Source organism: Myiozetetes cayanensis, unplaced genomic scaffold (genome assembly GCF_022539395.1).
Source record: "Myiozetetes cayanensis isolate MyiCay16 unplaced genomic scaffold, myiCay2020 scf5-8, whole genome shotgun sequence".
Classification (NCBI taxonomy): domain Eukaryota; kingdom Metazoa; phylum Chordata; class Aves; order Passeriformes; family Tyrannidae; genus Myiozetetes; species Myiozetetes cayanensis.
The window spans coordinates 64,214,735-64,235,771 of NW_026087742.1; the positions used below are offsets into that span (position 1 = coordinate 64,214,735).

The 21,037-nt window shown below is 34.5% G+C and overlaps 1 protein-coding gene across 1 annotated transcript in view; it reads right to left on the reverse strand.

Moving 5' to 3' along the window:
- KLHL1 (kelch like family member 1) overlaps positions 1 to 21,037 on the reverse strand; it is a 201,434-nt gene that overhangs the window by 102,806 nt on the left and 77,591 nt on the right. Inside the window, exon 4 of the mRNA XM_050331657.1 lies at positions 13,098 to 13,294. Coding sequence (XP_050187614.1) covers positions 13,098 to 13,294 — 197 coding nt within the window. The remainder of the gene's footprint in view (positions 1 to 13,097; positions 13,295 to 21,037) is intronic.

A 21,037-nucleotide genomic window follows, 5' to 3' on the forward strand; every position in this document is an offset into this window, starting at 1 on the left:
CTGTAGCTAGTATGGGACTATTTTTTTGGATTTATGCTGAAAACAACATTGATAAGACAGGGTTGTTTTCATTATTGCTGAGCAGTGCTTACACAGTGTCAAGGCCTTTATAATTATAATTACATTACATTGAACATTATAACTATAGATAAGATAGCTGATATGTAAGTACATAATTATATATAGATATCATATAATGGAATATACAATATATAATATATATACTCAATATATTACAAAAGTATATCATTACAGTATAATTATTATACTGTAATGGAGAGGGAGATGGAGTAATTTAACACCTGGTTACAATACTACTTGTTTTTAAGTTTACAAGTTGCAAACGGTGATGAAGATCAATACTTGCCCAGAAAATCCCCAAAGAAACCATCTTTAGTCTTGAGTGATACCTGAAAAATCCCTCTGATTTCATCTGGAATAGTCATTAAATTTATGGATGCAATTAAAATTACCATAAAGAGCAGAAGAAAAGGAGAGGATTCAGTGAATGAGCAGCGTATGTGGACAGTGAAGCTTACATATGTTGTCATTTCTGGTAATCCTTTTTTGATTTCTCTATATTTGCTGCCTTTCCAGCTTAATTTTAAGTCTGCCATTACATAGTCACTGTGTAGCACAGAATTGCTACAGACAACTATTAAGGTGTGTGTCTACTTTAAATGACTGGAGAGGTGAAAATACCCATACAGCATGTATGGAAAGAAGGTAAAGAGTGGAAATCAAAGAGGGAAGGAGGAAAGGAAAGAAGGAAGTAAAGAAGGTAGCAAGAAAGGAGAGTGTGAAAATAGGAAAGTAAGAAGAGAAAGAGGGAAGGAGGGGAAAGGGACATAGGAAGGTGGAAGTGGGAGGAGAGAGAGCAGATGAAACAGAGGGAGGAAGAGAGAAGGAGCAGAGAAAAGTGAAAGAAGTTAATCATATTGTGAAATACAGGGAGACATAAAAAATGAAATTATTCATTAGATATAGCTATATTTCTTGGTCTAGCCTCATGAATTTTAGATATTGATCATACAAAAATCACACCTTATTGGTGCTGTAAAAGGTTACATGAAAAAATGAAGTTCCAATGTAGCTGATGAGCATTTCCACAACGATTTAGTTGGACTTTTCTTATTTTTATATAAAAGTACATGGTCTAGAATATTTCAATTTTCTGTATTTTCCTCTTTTGCAGATATCATCCATTATGATGGCTTTAACATCTTTAAGTCTAAATGAGTTATAAAAATGTAACAGTTTTTACACTATATACTTCCATAAAGAAGAAAAAAAAAAGTATTTCTCAAAAGGATGATTTCTAGTCAATATGAGACAATATGTTATTTCTTGGTGCCAAGAAAGAAATCCATGATGAGCAGTTGTCAAGGAGTAGGGGGCAGGGAGAAAGAGCACCAGACAGTGTAATGCTGCAAAGTTCAATTTAATAACTGAACCAAAGCAGTGGGTAAGCTGTGTCAGGAAAAACTTCACGCTCCCACGCATACAACCCACACACACTTCCAGTTACTGAAGCTGGCCCTAAATATGAGTTGGCACAGTGGAGCCTGGGGAAATGCAACACTTTCTGCAGCTCAGTGCTGGATGCCTGCACAGCAATACCCCCCTTCCTCTGCCCTTCTGGTCCCAATCTCTATTACTGAGGAGGTGTCACACAGGCCAACAATAAAATCAATCCATGATGATACGATTTCTGTCAGCTTCAGATTTTGTTCTTCTCTTCCTTGGTGACCCACAGCCTGTATCAAGGCTTACCACATTCGTTTTTGCTTTGTATTGTCAGCTACAACTCATTATATCCAGTCACCCAACTTTGCTCATTATATCCAGTCACCCAACTCCTTATTAGCACAAGGTTGTGATGTTCCCATGACAGAAAAACTTTCTGAAAGTCTGCAGTACCACAAGAAGTGTTCTAAATGGGACTAAAATAAAATATTTTATGAGTCAGCATATTTTGAGGCTCAGGATGGAGTAACATGTCAATGAAATGGAAAGACCAAAGTCTTGTCTATTAACAATGAATATTTTTTAATTATAGATGGTGTAAGTCAGAACATGCACTCTTCTGTCCCCTGGCTCCACTTAGGAAGAAATACTTGCAGATGATGTTTTTTCCCAGTGTCTCTGTATTATGACTCTCTAACATCTGTCATTATTGTATTGAAGGGTCCCTGCATGTGGACAAAACACTGTAAAGTTTTAGTTTCTCATACTGCTTCAGGAAAGAGTAGGGCTAACCTCTACTCCAAACCCTTTTTTTCCTCAGTACTGGAGTATCAAAAAAGATACCATTCTTTGAGATTTCGTTGTCTTTACTTTTGAATGACACCAAATTCTTTATGACTTAGTAAACAGAGAAATGAGATACCTGCCCTGCATTACACTGAAAACATTATTGCCAGATAAGAACAGACTGAATATTCTTAAGCCATTTTAAGAATATGAGCCCCTGATGATTTCAGAAAGTAGAGCAATGACTAGGGACAAGAATCTTGGTGATGGAGTTTCTAGAGAGTAAGATTTCTACTGGCCATATACTCTTCTGTTTTCTTTCTCAATCATAGCCTAAGATTCACTTTTCTACCATGTCTCATTCCTGTATCTTCCTTTCTCCTGTTTTTCCTAACAGAGTTCCCCATGATAGTATCAATTCAATCATCCTGTCCAATGTTATCTCATTTTCCCCTCCCACCAGCTATATATATTCCAGTTAGGCTATATTCTTTGTTATTGGAGAAGCCCACAGAAATAACTAGTGACCTTCTTTCTACCCTAAAGTACCTCTTCTCAATCCTAAAGTATTGGGAATAGCAGATAAAAAACACACTTACAGGTTATGTCATGCTTTCTTGGTACCTCTGAATTGGTACTTCGAAAAATTCAGGTATTTGATGACTAGTATGCAGACTCAAAGGTTTGAATTTACAGCTACAAAATTCAGCTGTCTTGATTCTCATTTTCATTGTTTTCCAGGAATGCCAAGAAAATCCTCCAAAATTCATTGTCTTTGGAGGATTTTTCAGTGTGATATTTGAAGTTCTGTATGTATTGACAGATTCATGCTGATTTTAGGTACTCACCAATGTTTGCTAGGTGAAGAGTCTGCTCGTCCTGAGCAACTTTTAAAGGCAGCAATTTATTGTTGCCTACTTCATCTCAGTGAGATGAAGTAAAATTTATAAATTGATATATTCTTCACCTGAGAGATGGAGATGTAGATCAGCTGACCTCAAAGACAAACAATCACCATATGAAGAAGACGAGATGTATCAGTACCCTTAAAACACAATTCTACTTCTGATAGCACTCTGAAGCATACAAAATATTAGTTTGATGGGATATTAACACTGTTAATGAATATTTAGGTTTCTGGAACTAGAAAAAACTTGAAAACCAAATTAAAACCACAGGAACTGTTGAGTCTTGTGTATCATGTAAAAAACCTGTTCATCTGAGAGTGCTACTTTTCAGAGCAGCACTCTCTAGGATTATTACAACATTCTGCCATACTACCCTTTTTAATGTGGCATTTAGGCAACCAAATTGAAATTCCTGATGATTAGGAAGCCATCAAACTGTGATTAATTCACTATAGATTATTTGCTTAACTATTTTCTTGTAGATTTCACATCATTTTGCTATCAGCAGTTGTCTTTTCTGTTTTCTATTAATTATTTTGCTGTCCATATGCTAATTCTTGAAAAGCTCTTACCTTCTTCTCCTACTGTGTCTTGATGGAGTAGTACTGTAATGTGCTATGTCACAGCTGTACTTAAGAAGAACTTAAAAAAAGTGCCAAGTGTTGATTATTACTTTCAAACATGAATCTTGAAAATACTGAGTGAGAAAAGTGATCTGTGAAGAACAATTTCTTCTCAAAGAAGAAAAGGAAAAAAAAAAAAGAAAAAACCATAGGGAATAAAGGTCATAACACTCATAATAGTTAAATGTCGTGATTTAAAAAAAAAAAACAAAAACAAACCACTGAAATATTTTAAGAATGTCATCCTATTGAGAGAAAAACCCTAGTCTAAGTTTAGTTTTGTATGTAAAGATCAAATTTTGTGGTTTGTTTGAAAATAGCAAGCACTTAAGGACTCTTGTTTGTGTTTGCATTTTTGCAGTCGTTCACTTTTGGGTATCACTAATATGGCTTTAAAATGGCAAAAATGAAAATTATAAACCTCAAAAAATGTATTTCCCCATCAGGCATAATTGATACAGTCAGTTCCAAAATGTTTTTCTTTTTAATCTCTGCATCTCTGGTAACACTATTTATTTCAATTATTCTGGTTTCTTTGGAATATTTTCAACTTAATTTTACTTGTCAAAGGGATGCTAGAAAGAGAAATGATCATAAAAGACAATAATAACAACAAAAAAACAGCCCCCCCCAAAAATAAACAAAAAACCCCAAAACCAAAAAAACCCACAAGTAGTTGGTGTATCAAAATAACAACTTCAAAAAACTCAGAATTTAAATAGTTAAATAGATAACAGTTTTCTTTAATTACCATTCTATGTAGATCTAGGAGGCATTTTAAGTAGAGATGTAATTAAACTTTTTGCTTCAAGCTACTGCCACGAGCATAAGAAAATTGCAGAATGTTTTAAAATTTCAATGTGTTACTGTTAACTTGTTTCTAACATGCTACCAGTAGCTTATTGCTAATAAAAACCAATTAAATGCTAACTCTGGTAAACCCATCTGTTTCACAGTGTTTGAAATTTAAAACCAAAAAAAAAAAAAAATCTGAACTTTTTCTTCACATCACCCCTGGATACACAGTTAATTTCGAAAACCACTGAAAATGTACAGGAAATATATTTAATAGCCTCATAGAATAATTTTGGTTCAAAATTACCTCATCTAGTCACACTCCCTGCTCAGTACATGTTTCAACTAGGTCAGGTTACTCAGCAACATCTTCAGTCAAGAACAGATCCCAAAAGTTCAATTGGTTGTTGTTTTCCTAGCTCCAATTGCTTTTTAAAAAATCTTAAAATCCAGTTGGGATTTTCTATAGCCTAATTTGTGTCTGTTGCCTACCAATCTCCAACAACAGTCTGGCACCTTCTTGTCTGTATCCCCCAATCATGCAGATGCAGAGAGCAGTAAGGTCTCCCTCAGTGTACCAGGTTCATCGGCCCAGTTTCCTCGGAGTTCCCTCACGTGCTGTGTGTTCCAGCATCCAATCAGCACGCTGACCTCCACTGGACTAACTCCAATATATCCATGTCTCTATTGTACTAAGGAGCACCAAAGGAGACACAGCACTTTGTATTTGGTCTCATGGGTGCCAAACAGGGAAGGATCATCTTCAATTTTTTCATTCTCACTAACACACCTCAGGGTGCCAATGGCCTTCTCGCTGCCATGGTACATTGCTGGCTTACTTTACACCATTCAACTTGGTGTTCCTTTCTGCAGAGCTGCTTCTCAGACAGTTGCTCCCCAGCCTGTATCAGTGCATCAGGTTACCTGTCCCCAGATAGCAGGACTTTGCATTTCCCTTTGATGAGCTTCACAGCACTTCTCAATTACGGGGCCAGTCCTGTTTAATACCTTTATTGATGATCTGGACAAGGAGATCGAGTGCAACCTCAGTCAGTTTGCAGGAAACAAAAAGTTGGGCAGGAGTGTAGGAGAGCTCTGTAGAGAGGTTTAGCCTGGTGAAAAGGAAGCTCAGGGGAGACTTGAATGCTCTCTGTGACTACCTGAAAGGAGCTTGTGTTGAGGTGGGGTGTGGCTTCTTCTCCCAGGCAACTAGAGATAAGACAAGGGGAGGGAAACAGCCTCAAGGTTCAGGTTGGATATTAGGAAAAATGTCTTCACTGAGAGTGGTTAAGCACTGGAACAATCTCCCCAGTGAACTGGTGGAGTCACTATCCCTGGAAGCATTCAAAAAAACGAGTACAGTGTCCCTTTGTGATATGGTTTAGTGGGTATGGTGGTATTCAGTCAAAGCCTAGGCTTGATCTTGGAGGTCATTTCCAACCTTAATGATTCTATGATTTTATGCTTTCAGCCCATGGCTCCAGCATGCTCTCTGAATAGCAGCCTTGTCTTCAAACACATTGATCATCTCTCCCTGCCAGTTTCATGACATCTGCAAACTTGCTGAGAACTCCACCCTATCATCTAGATAGTTATTAAATTTGCTAGACAGTACTGGATCCAGAAATAACTTGTGAGGAAAATCACTATTTACTGGCTGGACTTTTTACTACAGATCACAAGTCTTTGAGCCTGTCTATCCAGTCAGCCTTCCATCCATCTCATTATCTATTTATCCATATATTACCAACGTGATGATAAAGAGGTCAAAACAAAGTACAGTATGAAGCTAATAAAGTTGTTATCGGATCAGTGTCTATTGAGTAGCATCTGGTTAGGTATATTAAATAATAGAAAGCTAACTGATGACCCTGTATATAAAAAGTTAAGCAGCATAGGCTAAATGTCCTGGTTCTGGTCAGGACAGGGTTAATTTTTGCAGTAGCCAGGAGAGGGCGTGTGGCTAGGACCCTGAGGTTATTATGTAACACCTCGAGTCATTTTCTGGGGACTTCAGATGAATTCCTTTCTGGATTGGGTAGCATGCTGGAGGGAGTGGTCAGGTACTGCTGGGGTTTTTCCCCTCATGAGCAATACAAATTGTTCACCTCTTTCTTGTACACTGTCATTGGTATTGTTGCTGCTACTGTTCATTGTCTTATTTCATTGCTGTTTGCAGTAAATTGTTCTTAACCCATGATCGTTACCTTTTCTGTTTCCAATTCTCCTCTCCAGCCCACCTCAGGGGGAGCGGGAGGGGAAGAGGGGAGTGAGCGAGTGGCGAGTGGTTTGGAGTGATTTAGTGGGAATACTAAAAAATTGGAGAATACCATTCTTACCACGACACTTAAGAACTGTTAAATTACAGTACTAGGGAGTTTTCTTGCCTCACTTGCTATCCAACCTTAGTTAAACTCATATTAACAATGAAATAAACCCCGATTCCTGAATGCACAACCACAACTCAATGACTGTTATCACCACCTATCAGTATGTCAATAATACTTTCCTTAATTTGAATATGGAGTGACGTTACAATATTTCAATATATTTCAGGATGAGTTATTGTAAATGCAATTGGATAGCAAAGGTTTTATTTGTCTGTCTTTACCCCCTCACCCCACCAAGCTCTAACTGTGAAATTTTGTAACTTAGATAATAAACATAACTAATAACATGATCACTGAAGCTCTTCACCATAAAAGATCATTACAAAATCTGCATAAGGCATACACTTCACATAAATGAAATGGTTTCTCCATCTGCAGTACAATCAGGATTCTCAGTAAGTTAAAGAGTCCATATAGAGTCAGTACATGTCACTGAGATTACTTAAGTGCCTATAATTAGGTTTGAATAATGTTTTGCTGTGCCAGGACTAATGACCCTTGCAGTGGGAAGCACAGAACTGCATCTGTGAGAAGCTAAACACCTCCTACCATTTGCAAACATTCTGCACCTCCCAGGCTTGGAATTGTAACATATGTTAGGGTCCTTTATATTGCTAACATTATGACTGGGTTACAGACACATCAATCACTTTACTCATTTATGTTCTTTGGGTCAAGGAAATTTTACTTATGGCCATTCTCCTGCTCAGTGCATCAAAGTAATTTGAAGATTTTCCAAGTTTATGTTTAGCAATTCATCTTGAAATATGATGAAATGAAAATGTAGAACAAGCTCTATCATTTCAACTCTCAAACTGCAGTTTCAAGATGCAAAATGATCACTGAGGTTTAAGTGAAGTTTCCTGAGAGGTGAAGCACTGACAGATTAAATAGTTATATCTATGAGGTATCTCAAGTTTCTCTTGGAAGCAATCAGGCTTCAGTCAAATAGCATAATAATGAGATGAAGAAACTGGTACCATATCTTGGAATGTAACACTCTCAATTTCGAAGCATTATCTATACATCGTAACAGAAGCAGAACCACGGTCCTTAATGGGGAAGACAAAATAAATTACATTTGTATTCAAACCCATACCAAATATGAATTATTTTTTTTTTTATAATTTCCCCCGCTTTAAAACCAAACTGATATTATCTTTTTAAGGAAAAATAAGACTTATTTTTCCTCTCTCAATATTTACCTAAGTAGAAAAGCAGATGTTAGGAGAAGGGCTAATGGTACATTAAGGCCATAGAGTCCTTTAATCTAGCAAGGTCTATTACGAACTTTCACCAATAAACATATAGTGGTTCAAAATAGAGTCTATTTTAAAACATCATATACTCTAAAAATAGTTACATCCCAACAAGGTGACCACAACAATTTCAAATTAGACTTTACTGTTTTCTAGAGACAGATAAGTCCTTACAGTGTGACTCATTTCAGACAAGTATGCCAAGCTAATAAATTGCGGACTTTAGAGCTTAGCTTACTTATATGTGAAACACCTTTTAACTAGAAGAATAAAGACCTGTCACTAAAAATGCTTACCAGAAAAAAAATAACTTGCTTTAGCTAACTGATATGTTTCATTTTGCTGCCTTTAAAAAAAAAAAAAAAAAAAAAAAAAGATGTCACACATGCAATTCACTCTAATATCATGTAATTGGCAACAAATTAGAAAGTTAAACTTATCGGACATATGGAGCTGCAGACTGAAAGTTTTCAGCAACTGACAAGCTGGTAACAACCCAGATTGTAATTAAGAAGTACAGAAGTCTTGAATCAAGAGACATGGATATTTGCCTTGCCATTTAAATTAGCAGATTCATTAAAAATAATAAAAAAGAGAAAATTAAAAATCACACAATAAAACACTGGAAGGGCAATTTCATACCTCAGAAATAAAACACCACATTAAATCTGATGTGCTTAAAAAGAAACCAATGAAAATTTACTTTTTTTGTCTTATTATCAACTTCTTCCTCCTAATATTTTCATTTAAAACATTATCTAATTTCCATTCCTAAAAAGTACAGGGAATGCAAACATAGAAATCTCCAACTTTCATTGTTCACTAACTTTTTATGAAGTCTACTTTACTCTTTTCTTCCATGAACCTCATAATTTTCTATATGGTAAGTGTATTTCCTAAAGATTTTTCAAACATTATCTGATTTTTATTCACTGCTATCCTTATCTACCTCTCTTAGATTCTGAATTTAAAAATAATAATTGGATATTTGATACTGAATCTAAATATCCCAGTTAATACCATGGATATTATAATTTGTTTATGGAAAGAGACATATAACTGTACAATGAATGATTTTTACTTCCATTAGATACTTTCTTCATGCTGAGCAGTGACTACATTTTGAAAAAGCTTGTCACATTTGAGTTAGTTCTCGTCATACCTCTGACAACTATGAAAACAAAAATTTGTATTCATTGCTTCCATATGTTTCATGGTTGAAGGAACTAGAAGCTATTCAATACAACAGAAAACAAGTGTTGGAAACGATGTACTTCCTGAAGTCAACGGGATTCTTAAATTCAGTGGTCTACTCTTTAGAAGCTATTTCTTCTTCAATATAAAGAAATTTCCAAGCTCAAATGTCTTGCCCTTGTAACAAGTTATGTGAAAGCACAAAGCAAGTTGACTCTATATATGTATGTATATAATTTCTTTTTTCTGTTTAATAAACAGTGTAATTTAGAACTTATATCCAGTTGGACAGTAGGCAATGAAATTTCTTTTGAAAAATGAAAATTAAAACATTTATGGAGATTCAATGAAGCAAACCATTTCCATGAAGATATATTGATTTTCATTAAAATCCTATTGTGAAGACAACTGTGAATGACCTTCTACTTAAAAGTAATTGGTGGAGAAAAGCTGTAAGACATTTGCCAGGTACAATGCAGTAAGAGACCTATAGTTTTATTACTTCTTTTTTAATGAATCAATGAAAATTTATTTTCACCTATGTAATTAATTATGAAGCAAAATTATTCAAAGATGAGATTTAACTTGTCATATATTAAAATTATTACACATTCGATTGCATAAGCTACACCTACAAATCTATTTTTACAAGATTATTTGAAAAACTTTGTTTTGTTCTCCATTTCCCACCAGTGTAGAACTATTGTTTCTTTGAGTATTTTTTATCTCAAAAAATGTTATGGTACAGCACTTGTATTTCTGGTCAGGCCTATCTGTATAGAAATATATTATGATTAGTTAATAAAGAGTATTATTTTTGTTTTTGACAGTTCTTGGCTATAATGTTGAAGAGACATACAATGGGATCAAAAGGAATTTTTTGTGCTTAATGTAGATATATTAGTAAATGCAAAAAGAAAGATGAAAAGCATATAATTTCAGCCATTACCCTCATTTTTCTTTACTTTGGGGATCTTTATATCTACTTATCCATTTAGCTTTGTTATTTGTACTCTATTAAAAGAGTTATGATGATTAGCATTCTAGAACTGGCAATTCAGACAGTCAGTTATAAATCCCTATTAAATGAACTGATATATTATTAAACTACTTTGGCAATTCAGTGCTAAATATCCTGAAAGTAACTCAGTCTTTCTAATGATTTGGAAAACTGCGTTCATAATCATAGTATTATTTTACTGTTCAAAAGCCATTAGAGTTCTCTCAAATGCTGTCAGACCTTCCCCTCCATTCAAGTTTTCTCCCACTAAGTGCTTTTCATACATCAGAGATGTTAATTTCCTAACAATTCCACAATTAATATGATTCATAATTTAAGTAAATATTTAAGACAGTAAGCTAAGGAAAATTCAATTCACTTGTTTCATGTTTCCCATTTTCAAAGACAAAAATTATTTTCTCTTTTGAAAGCTGAAACCCTGAAACTTTGGAAGCTGCATTCATGAATATGTTACTGTGCTTGCATATCAGAAACTTCTTAAGCTATTTATTTTTTACAGTTTTCAAAGAATGGTAAATTTTTACAATCAAACAATTCACAGTATGCCAGTTAAGGGAGTACTATTACTTCCTATTCACAACAAGCTACTGCAATGACACTCTGGAAGAGGATTCACAGAATGAGAATTTGAGAAACATCACTTGCAACTCTTAAAGAAAGCACCCTGAAAAGTTTTAAAGAAATGGCCTTGACATTCTTTTGAAAGAACAAGAACTTTTTAAAAAAGAAATGTGCTTTTTCCATCCTGTTTTTAAAGAGGGTTTCCCTCAACTCTTTTGCATAAGACAGGAGGAGTTTGTTAACAAACTCCCTCTTGCCCTACTTAATGTTTGCTCTCATCCCAGTCCATACTAATTTCCTGGAGCCTGAAGTAAAAAGTAATGCTTTCTGTCACCTCAGAGACGATGCATCTGCTCTTTGCTTGTGCTCATCACTTTCCTATCCTTTCTTCACACCCAACGTCTGTGTTGTTCCTCTATCACCCTCCCCAGGGTATCTTCTCTGCACTGTTGAAGTTTCTCCTGGCTATGCAACCCTGTAGAGGAATTAACCCCTTTTCTCTTATGCAGATTTCCCCTGACTGAGAGTGCTGTACTCAAGACAGGCAGTAAGGCACTCTTCCCCAACTCCCAACTGGTCTTCCACACCCTCTAACACAAAACAGTAAGTCAAACAGATGTGAGCTGACTCACACCTAAGTGAAGTAACATGATGCCTATGAAAATATCATGCACTATGAAGCTTATCTGTTAGGGTTATGTTTTCACTGGGTCAGAAAAAAATATTGTAATTTCACTGCCTAATATCTTAGAAATGGGCATAGATCTTTGTGGACCATGTGATACATCAGATATGTATTAGTCTCAAGTCTTCAAATACTATACTATAATGAGTAATTTCATTCACTCAAAAAATATTTCAGTAAGTTTTAAAGAATAACAAGATTTCTTTAAAATCAATGTTTTTGTCTATTTTTTATATTGTTCGCTATACTGCTTTTCACTCACAAAAAACCAAAATAAAACTGAAAATATGAAAGCAATCTATAAATATAAAAAAAATGATAAAAAGATTGAATTCTTTTAAAACATATCTGTTCAATTCTAATGCAATCTCATTCTAAACTAGATCAGATTAATGCTGCTCTGACAGCTTATATCTCTCCACTGACAGATGAAGGTTAAACTGCCTATCTTGGATCTGGAAAACTACAATTTAAATGCCTAAATACAGAGAAACCACAGAACTAGCTCAAGAAGTGTAAGATGGGTATAACTACCTGAACTGCAGCGGTAAGAAAAACACAGTTAAATCTGTGAAATACAACATGTTATTAGCTATTATAAAGAACAAAAAAAATAAGGGCATAACTGCCGAACAAGAGAAGCATATTCAATGAAATGTGCTCTATTACTTTAATAATAATTTCAGTATAGACCTTAAGGGACCATTATTTCTCAGAAATGACAAATAATCTACTCTTTATTCAAGTTTAATTTCCTGATCCAGACGTTTTTAATTTTGTCAAAGTATGAAAAATCAAGTGGCTACCAGTATGATTTAATTTCAGAATAAGTAGCATATTTTGCTTCACTGATTCTGAATAATTTTTAATATTAATACCATACCTGTTCTGTCAGATAAAACTAGAAAAATTTTAACTATTGTCAGATAAAATTCCTTATTTCTAGAATTCTTTGTCTTAATCTACTTCATAGATGACTAAAGGGAGGGATAATCCTTGATTAAAAAAAACCCATGACCCAACAAAACTTCCCTTGATATTGTTCCCATGCACTACAATGACAATTACAAAGCTTCCCTAAAGCTAAACTAAAAGACAAGGATTAAAAAGTATTCTAATGATTTACATTCACGTTTACTATTCTTACCTGTATGTGAACATGCATCTAAATAAGACATATACTGTTCTGACCCAGCAGACAGTGCACCCATCATAGAAGATTAATTCTCATAACTTCACTGAAATTCATAGGAATCACCATTTCTATGACTTCAAAAGGACCACTTAAGAATAAAGTTCCATGGAAGTACAGAATAATTTCAAGCCAAAACCAAACAAGGTATTTTTACTTACAGAGGATATATAGGATTCACATGATTATAATTTAGGTATTTCAAAACTGTCTTACCATGGTGTAGTTGTGAGCCACCTTCATAAGCTCTGTGCATCCTTGTGCATCAGCAAATGCTCGTATTCCCAAACAGTTGGATGGGTGCAAAAGCTTCATTAGAAAATGGCAGCAAACCTCTACTACTTGGGGAAGCTGAAGGAGGCAGGCAGCTGCTAGAAGATTTTCAATAGTGTCCTCTTTCAATTCTAGGCAGCCTAAAAAAAAGGGTTGGCAGCATATAAAACTTATTTACTTGGTACTTACAAAACATGCAGTATCAAAAGATATTTTTAAAAATAATCATATCTCTATATAAATAAAGCTACAGAAAAAGTGAAGAAAAGAAGGATTAGTCTCCCTGACTGAACACTTCAGGCACCTGAACATTACAGTATTAGAAACATATCTTTTTAAATTACTATTAATTCAACTATATAATAGGCATACAAAGAGACACTGTACAGTGTGCAATGGAAGAGAAGACTTCAGAAAATCAACCAGGATGTGGATTTTTTTTTGTGTGTGTTTCTTTTTTTTTTTTCCACTGAAGTTGGTGATAAAAACTTGTATTATGTTCAGTGGCACAGAGTAAACCTCAAAATCATTTACTTCCCTGAAGAGAACGAAAAAACTTCCTAGTATAGTATGAAATAAACCCATAAATCACAGAATCTGCTCATTTTGAAGGGACCCCTAAGGATCATCATCATCACCCTTAGCCCTGCATAAGACCATCCCAAGGATTCCCACCATGTGCCCAAGAGTATCATTCAAATGCTTCTTGAACTCTGTCAGGCTTGGTGCTGTGACCACATATCTTCAGATAAGGCTTACAATCTTCCAACTTGCTGTTGCTTATTTGTAGTGTGACTTTGGGGTTAATTTTATCTGAGAAACATATGGCAGGCTTCTCATAGCATATCATTCTTCTAAAATAATTTATATTAGTGAAAAGTATATATATGCATGCCTAACACTTATGTTCCATTAAATCATACTTATATTGTACTTAATTCTGTAATGTCTTAAGTCAGTAGTTTTACCTTGCAGACTGATGCACTCTTTAACAAATAAAAGGTAAAATAGAATAAAATAAACTTTTAAAAAAATTATTTTTTTATTGAGAAATATGTAAATCCTGTTATAATGCTCCCTCCCAACCCCAAATTTTTTTCATTAGTATCTCATAAATCTTCTGTATTAATAACATAAGAAACCATAAATTACAGATCACAAGGATGTCTTACGGAACTGTAAAAAAAAGCATAGGAAAATAAAAAAGTACAAAAATAAATTGTAAAAAACACTTCTGATTTTATTTTTCTGTACTTGGAAAAATCATCTCAAACTACAAGAGAATTAAGTGTATATTGATCTTTCTCTTCAAAGTGATATAGTTCAACACAAACTTTGTATGTGTTGTCACATAAAAAACAAAACCACCCAACACCTACAAATCTTAGTTCTATTGCATGGCACTAAGGAGTTCTAAAGCTGTCAACTTCACAACAGTATGCCGTTGAAAAGATGCTTTATATTGCAATACTAAACCCAAAATACAGTAACATTAACACTACAATCTGATCTCTTCTACTTTCACTATATCTGGAGTTTTTAATACATTACGGAAAGTGAAGTTATACTTTACTAGATGCAGTTATAATACATCCTTTTGCAATCCTTTGCATTGGATCAAGTGCACAGCCTAATTTCAGTGGTTTTCCTCTGCTTATTTTTATGCTTCTATTAATGTCACATGAATTTCTCTTCATGTTATCTGACAATTTCTCAGAATTACTGTCCACCACATCTTTATGCAATGTGGTCAGAAAGCACACTCAGCAGTAGATTCTTGGGTGACCTCCAATCAACTAATCAATGACACTCCCACATTTGCTACATGCTTTCAGGTAATGACTAGCTCAACATACAATCTATTATCTTGAAGTTGGTCTCACTGTGTAAAGTGGAATATATCAGAAGATACTTGTTTTCAGGTTAAAAATGATCGCCCCGTACAAAAAGGAAGAAAATTAAAAATGTGCAAAACACCCCTGCAAAGTAGATGGACTGAGAAATGGAAACAAAATTTTTTAAAAAAAGGAGTCCTCAGTCTCCTTTTCTTATGTGTTATTTATTTTTCAATAATGAGCTCAAAAAAGTCTCTGGCCCTATAAAACTGATCCAGATATCACCTGCAAAGTGACGTAAGTATTGAAAGAATGACCATAATTTTGAGGAAAGGTAACAGTATAGTTACCATAGTTCGGCTTTTTATCACTGAATGTAGCTATCCTTAGGAGAAGAGCCCAAATAAATCAGCTGAAGCCACATCAGTCTATTTGTTTTCAAATTGAAGATACTTTCTGTTAACTTTAAGGTAGACTAGTCCTGGTAGGATACTAGTTGGGAAATAGTAGGATTAAAGTTAGTTTAAGTCAATAAAAATCATTATCTGTTCTATAAATTACATTTCTTCATGCAACCAACATGGCTGTTTTGAAGCAGATCCTTCACATTTTTATGAAAGAGTGTGAACATAATTTTGTCTTACACATTAATAGAGGATGTAAATACACAATGGCGTCTGGGGTATCTAGGTATACGAATATGTTATAGCTTGACTTATTTTTAAATTAATGCAGAAATACTAATTTACTACATATTATTTACTATGATAAGAGCTAGAAAAGTACACTCAGTGTGAGTTAAAGTTGTTGGGTTTTTTTCATTCTTTAGGTTTCCATTATAGATAAATATTATAAATATATATAGATAAATATTAACATCTAAATATTTTCCAAGTCTTTCTTTTATCTGCTTTTTTAAACATCAAGACACCTTCATAAATTTGTTGACAAGGGCTGTATTCACTTTTTCAGAAGGGTGTTATGACATTTTTATGCAAATTGCTCTGGGATGGTCAGAGTTTGAAAAAAAGAAACCTGTTAGAGGGCTCTATATATACAATCTTCAGACAGCTTCATATTGGCAATTAGAAGATCCAAGTATCTATTTAAAAATGTTTAATAGGATATTCAAGGGGGCATTAATATTATTGCTTCTTCAATTCAACTCCCCCTCATATTTATATGCAATAAGTAGCTTGCACAAGTGCTTCAGTCTGAGAAAAACAAATTAACCAGAGCTTTAAATCTTCTTTTGTATTAAATTAATTAAGATTAAAAAAATATGAGGGAAAAAAATCAAAAGAACTTTTGTGTATTCTAATTGTTATTCTAAATTATAGCTCTATTTGTGACAAATTTTATGTGCATTCCTTATGCAGAAATTAAAATGTCTGTCTTTAGCATGCATTCTCATAATGAATGCATAAATTTTATTACCTCATTACCAATGTGAAGAAGAGATAATACACAAAAATTCCCTGATATTCTTATTCTTTTGCTAAAACTTTTCCCAAGTTCAGGGACAGTTTTGGTATTTTTCTTTTAATTTTTACTTTGCTTTTATTCTATCTTCTACAAAACTGACTACGCTTTAGAACCCTTTTTTATTTCTAGGGAATCACTGCATATCAGACCACCCTTGGATGATGTTAATAATGTCAGTATTTCACAGCTATTGACCAATAGATGGGACCAGTGGTGGGACCACTCCGTAGGTATTTCTCATTTGCTCTGTGCATAAGCAACAAATTTTCATCCAGATAATACCGTTTTACCTCATGTGCATAGTAATTTTTTTCTCTTTTGTAATTACACACATCTATTCATAGTAAGACTCTTCAACATTCTTAAGATAGCTGTGATTAATCAGATATTTAAAATTTTACCGTTCTATTTCATGTGTCTTGATCAATTGTGTTGCAGTTCTGAAATGCTGCTGAATGGAATTATTTCCATAGGCTAACCAGTTGTAGGAATCCAGCTTTTCTATTAGGTGTGATTTTTCAAAAAATAAAGGCAGTAAATTGTATCAAGATAATATTTATTCAGATTTTGCATAGTAGATGAATTGCTTACAATTATGACTACAAGAAATCGCTTTTTTGAAGAAGCATCAAATTCCAGTGAAGACTTGAAAAAAGCTTATAAAAAAAGATACTCTCCTTCATATTGCTGCAATAGACCTCTGTACCATTGCTTATCATTAATCTTTCCAGTCTTAGGTACTTGCCAGGTAGTCCCCTGAGCTAATCATTCCTTTTACAATCCACCAAGAGAAATATGAGGTGTTAGAGCAGTTTTCACCTGCCCTGTTTTAGTCATGTACTTCAGAATGAGATGAATGACTCTCTGAATGGCTATTTCTTGTTTTCAGCTACAAAAAGAGCACCTTCATTTGACTTACTGATACACTGTTGATATTTATATTTGTTGGTATGAATTCAGTGCATCTGCTGCCCAACCATAGTAGTTGAATCATCAAAATCATCAGGTTTCAGGTGATGAAATGCTTTTTGGTTTGATCAGTTCTCTCTGTTACTGTCAACTCCTGGTAATGACACAGTATGTAAAATCACCTCTTATGTCTATTCCTGAATATCAGGCAATGAAGAATGCTACAATAAGTATTTTCCCTTAGCAGAACATCTTTTAGTCTCCAGGTGATTTCTAAAGGCAATGTAAGGTTTTGATTTTGACATATACCTTAAAAGATAAATTCTGCATTGTATCATCTTCCATACTTTTCATAAAGGTGAAGTTGTTTTCAGAGAAGAAAACAGGACACAATATATTCACTTTGCAGAGGTTTCCCCTGATCAAACTTTTTTTTATTTTCTGTTAATTATTTGCTGTGGACCACATTCATCAGTTGCAAGTGAGGAAGAGAGGCACTCTATGGCTGATTGTGTTCATTTAGAATCATAAAATGGTATGAGTTGAAATGGATCATCTAGTTACTGCTCCCTTGCCATGGGCAGGGACACCTTTCACTAGACCAAGTTATTCAGAGCCCCATCCAGCCTGGACCTGAACACTGCCAGGGATGGGGCAACCTATTCCAGTGCCTCACCAACCTCATAGTAAAGAATTTCTTCCTATTATCTTATCTAAACCCACTCTCCTTCAGTTTGAAGTGTTTGTCCTGTCACTCCATGCTCAGAAAAGCATTCACTTGACTCAGATATATAACTTTCAACGATGATTAAACAGCCAATTACATTGCCAGATATGTTATTAGTTGGTAGTCTCCCCACTACCAAGCATGACTTCAAAATTATGAAATTTGTAATGTAAAAATAATTTAAAATTTATATTTAAGCATTATTATGTATAAAATAATTTCATCAATTATTCCAGAGTCATAAAAATATGCAGGTTGACAAAAATTAAAAAGCCTCCATCACAGTAATATGAGAATTATTATAAATTAAATAGAATCACTCTTAAAATACTGTATAATTATTTACACTCTAATCATGTTATATCTTTAAGTAAGCGGACTAAACTGGCCTAATCACATGATCATTTGTCAGTACTGCCAAAGTCCACTGTATTTAAATGGCATGAAAATTTATAACATTGCAGAGCGATAAGGAAATGCTATTAACAAATAAAAGTCCACTCTGAGCAGGAAACTTCTTGTGAATGTCTGGCTAAAGATTAGGAAAGTATATTAGCCAAAAAAATCCATGATGTGTTTTCTTTTCATCCTCTGGTCTGGGAAAAAAAAAAAACCAACACAAAAAACCAAACCACCACAAACAACAAACTAAAACACCTCTGTTGTATAACTGAAATGTCATGTTTTCAAAGAAAATTTGTCCACTGATATACTACAGCTTTTTAGAGAGAGACATTAAGATGTTATTTTCTCCTAATGAAGCAACTGCCACTCACGTGCCTTATCTTACTTTCTATACTTTAACTTAGTCACCTGCAAGATATACATACAAATAACAGAAGTAAAAATGATAAATCACTTTAGCTGTGAGTCTAATGTTCATTAAACCTTTTTGACAACTGTGAAGAAAGATATGTTAGCACTCTGAGACTGAAGATATGTTTTTCCATTGGTTATAGAAAACTTGCTAAAATATGAGTATTATTGTTGGGATTATGTGCTAAATATTACTAGTTTGTACTTGCATAGATGGTCCTTATATTAGTAATATAATAATTCAACTATTATACAGTCATCATATTTGGAAATTTTAAGCTTAATTTTATATATAAATAGAGGAATACAAACTCACAGGTTAAAACGAACAAAGAAAAAAACCCAAGAGTTATCTCAAAAAATACACAAATCTAAACAGCATTTACTAACTATATTTCAAACAGCACAAATCTTGCACTCATACACAAAATAGACTGGGAGATGACAAGTATTCCCAAAAGCTCATTTCATATAGAAGGCCTTAGCTTCTTTTAAGTTTTTTTAATCAGTGGACTTCAATACTTGTGTTTGCTTCCAGACTACAGGTCCTGCTCATCATGCAGCACACATTGCAAATCATTCCAGGAATTGACTTTTGTAAACATAGCAAACTTCATCTTGAGAAGTAGGGCGAGTTTTATTCCAAAAGAATTGTACCAAATACCAGGTATATCTTAAAGAAATACAGCCATTCTATAACACTGAACACAATCAAGCCTTGACCTCTGGTGAGGAAAAAAAACCTAAAAAAACCAAACAACAACAACAACAACAACAACAACAACAACAAAAAAACACTAAAAAAAACACTAAAAAAAAAAAGGAAAAAATGTCTCAAGGACAAAGAAGCTCAACTTTCAGATTTGAAGGAGCAGTATTTTATTCTGCAGTGCCAAAGCCAGCTCAGAAGAAGGAAACTCACCTCTGCCAGAATAAGCTTCTTAACTTCTTAGGTGATGATTTGGCAGCTTGTGCTATGGTAGCACAGAGCAGTTTGAATCCACACTTAGTTACAGAAATAAAGGCACTAATTGCCAAGAAAAAATTTTTGCTTATTAGTCCACCTTACAGCCCAATGCTTTGGGCTGGATTGCACTTCTGGAAGAAATGAGTACTACAGTCACATCCTATTCTGTGGGTACATTTTGGCACAGGTGCTGTCAGATGGGCATGGAATAGAAAGGAAGTGAAGGTGTTTTATAATACAGGGACAGGAGCAGAAAAACACCTGAAAGGTAAGGACCTCTTTAACAAATAGCCACTGCAATTTTCAATATTCTTTGCTTTCTTTTGGAATTGTGGATACACAGCTAGGCAGCTGAGCTCAACAGAGTGGATATGGGTACATATCTCCACTGCAGGACCTCCAGAGAGAAGCATGTTAAGAGGCCCACTGTGCTACAGCAGCCTGTCTGATCACTTCAGTGATGCTATTTAGGCAACAGCCTAGCATGTGCCAGATGACAACACAGAAGGATGGCACTCCACTCAAAGCAATACTTATGTCCTGTATTTAACATTCAGTACTTGGTTTCATCTCTCTTTGGAGATTTGAACCTAGCAAGGGACAACAGCTTTAAAATGCACCCTGCAGTGTGCACTCGGTTAACTGTGCTCCCCCTACAAATTCACTGCTTCCCTTAATTTACTCTTACTGACTTCTTAGGAGTAGCAGATTGCACCACAGTACGAGGAGACACAGTTACAGCTATCTCCCCATAATATTCTAGATCATTCTGAATACTCAAATTTTATGGATATCCAGTTCAGAGCTCTTTTCCAAGCAATTCTCATATACATTGCCAAAAGAATGAGAGAACAGCTGGTTCCTAACACATAATTGCCAGTTCTGTCCCTTAATGAAGTATCCTGGGTAAAAAGAGGAACAATAACAATTTGTTTTAGCGTATAACTTCAGAAATGAGCAAGGACTTGGTGTTTCAATGACAGGAATGGAAAACAACTGCTCCAGATGGAAACAAGATCCCCAGAGCAGGATCGCTCAAAAAAACCAAACCAAAACAAAAACAACAAACAAACAAACAAAAGTGTCTATGAAGTTTTTTCCTACAGAATTGAATTACATGAAAGTCCACAGTTTGTTTTAGGAT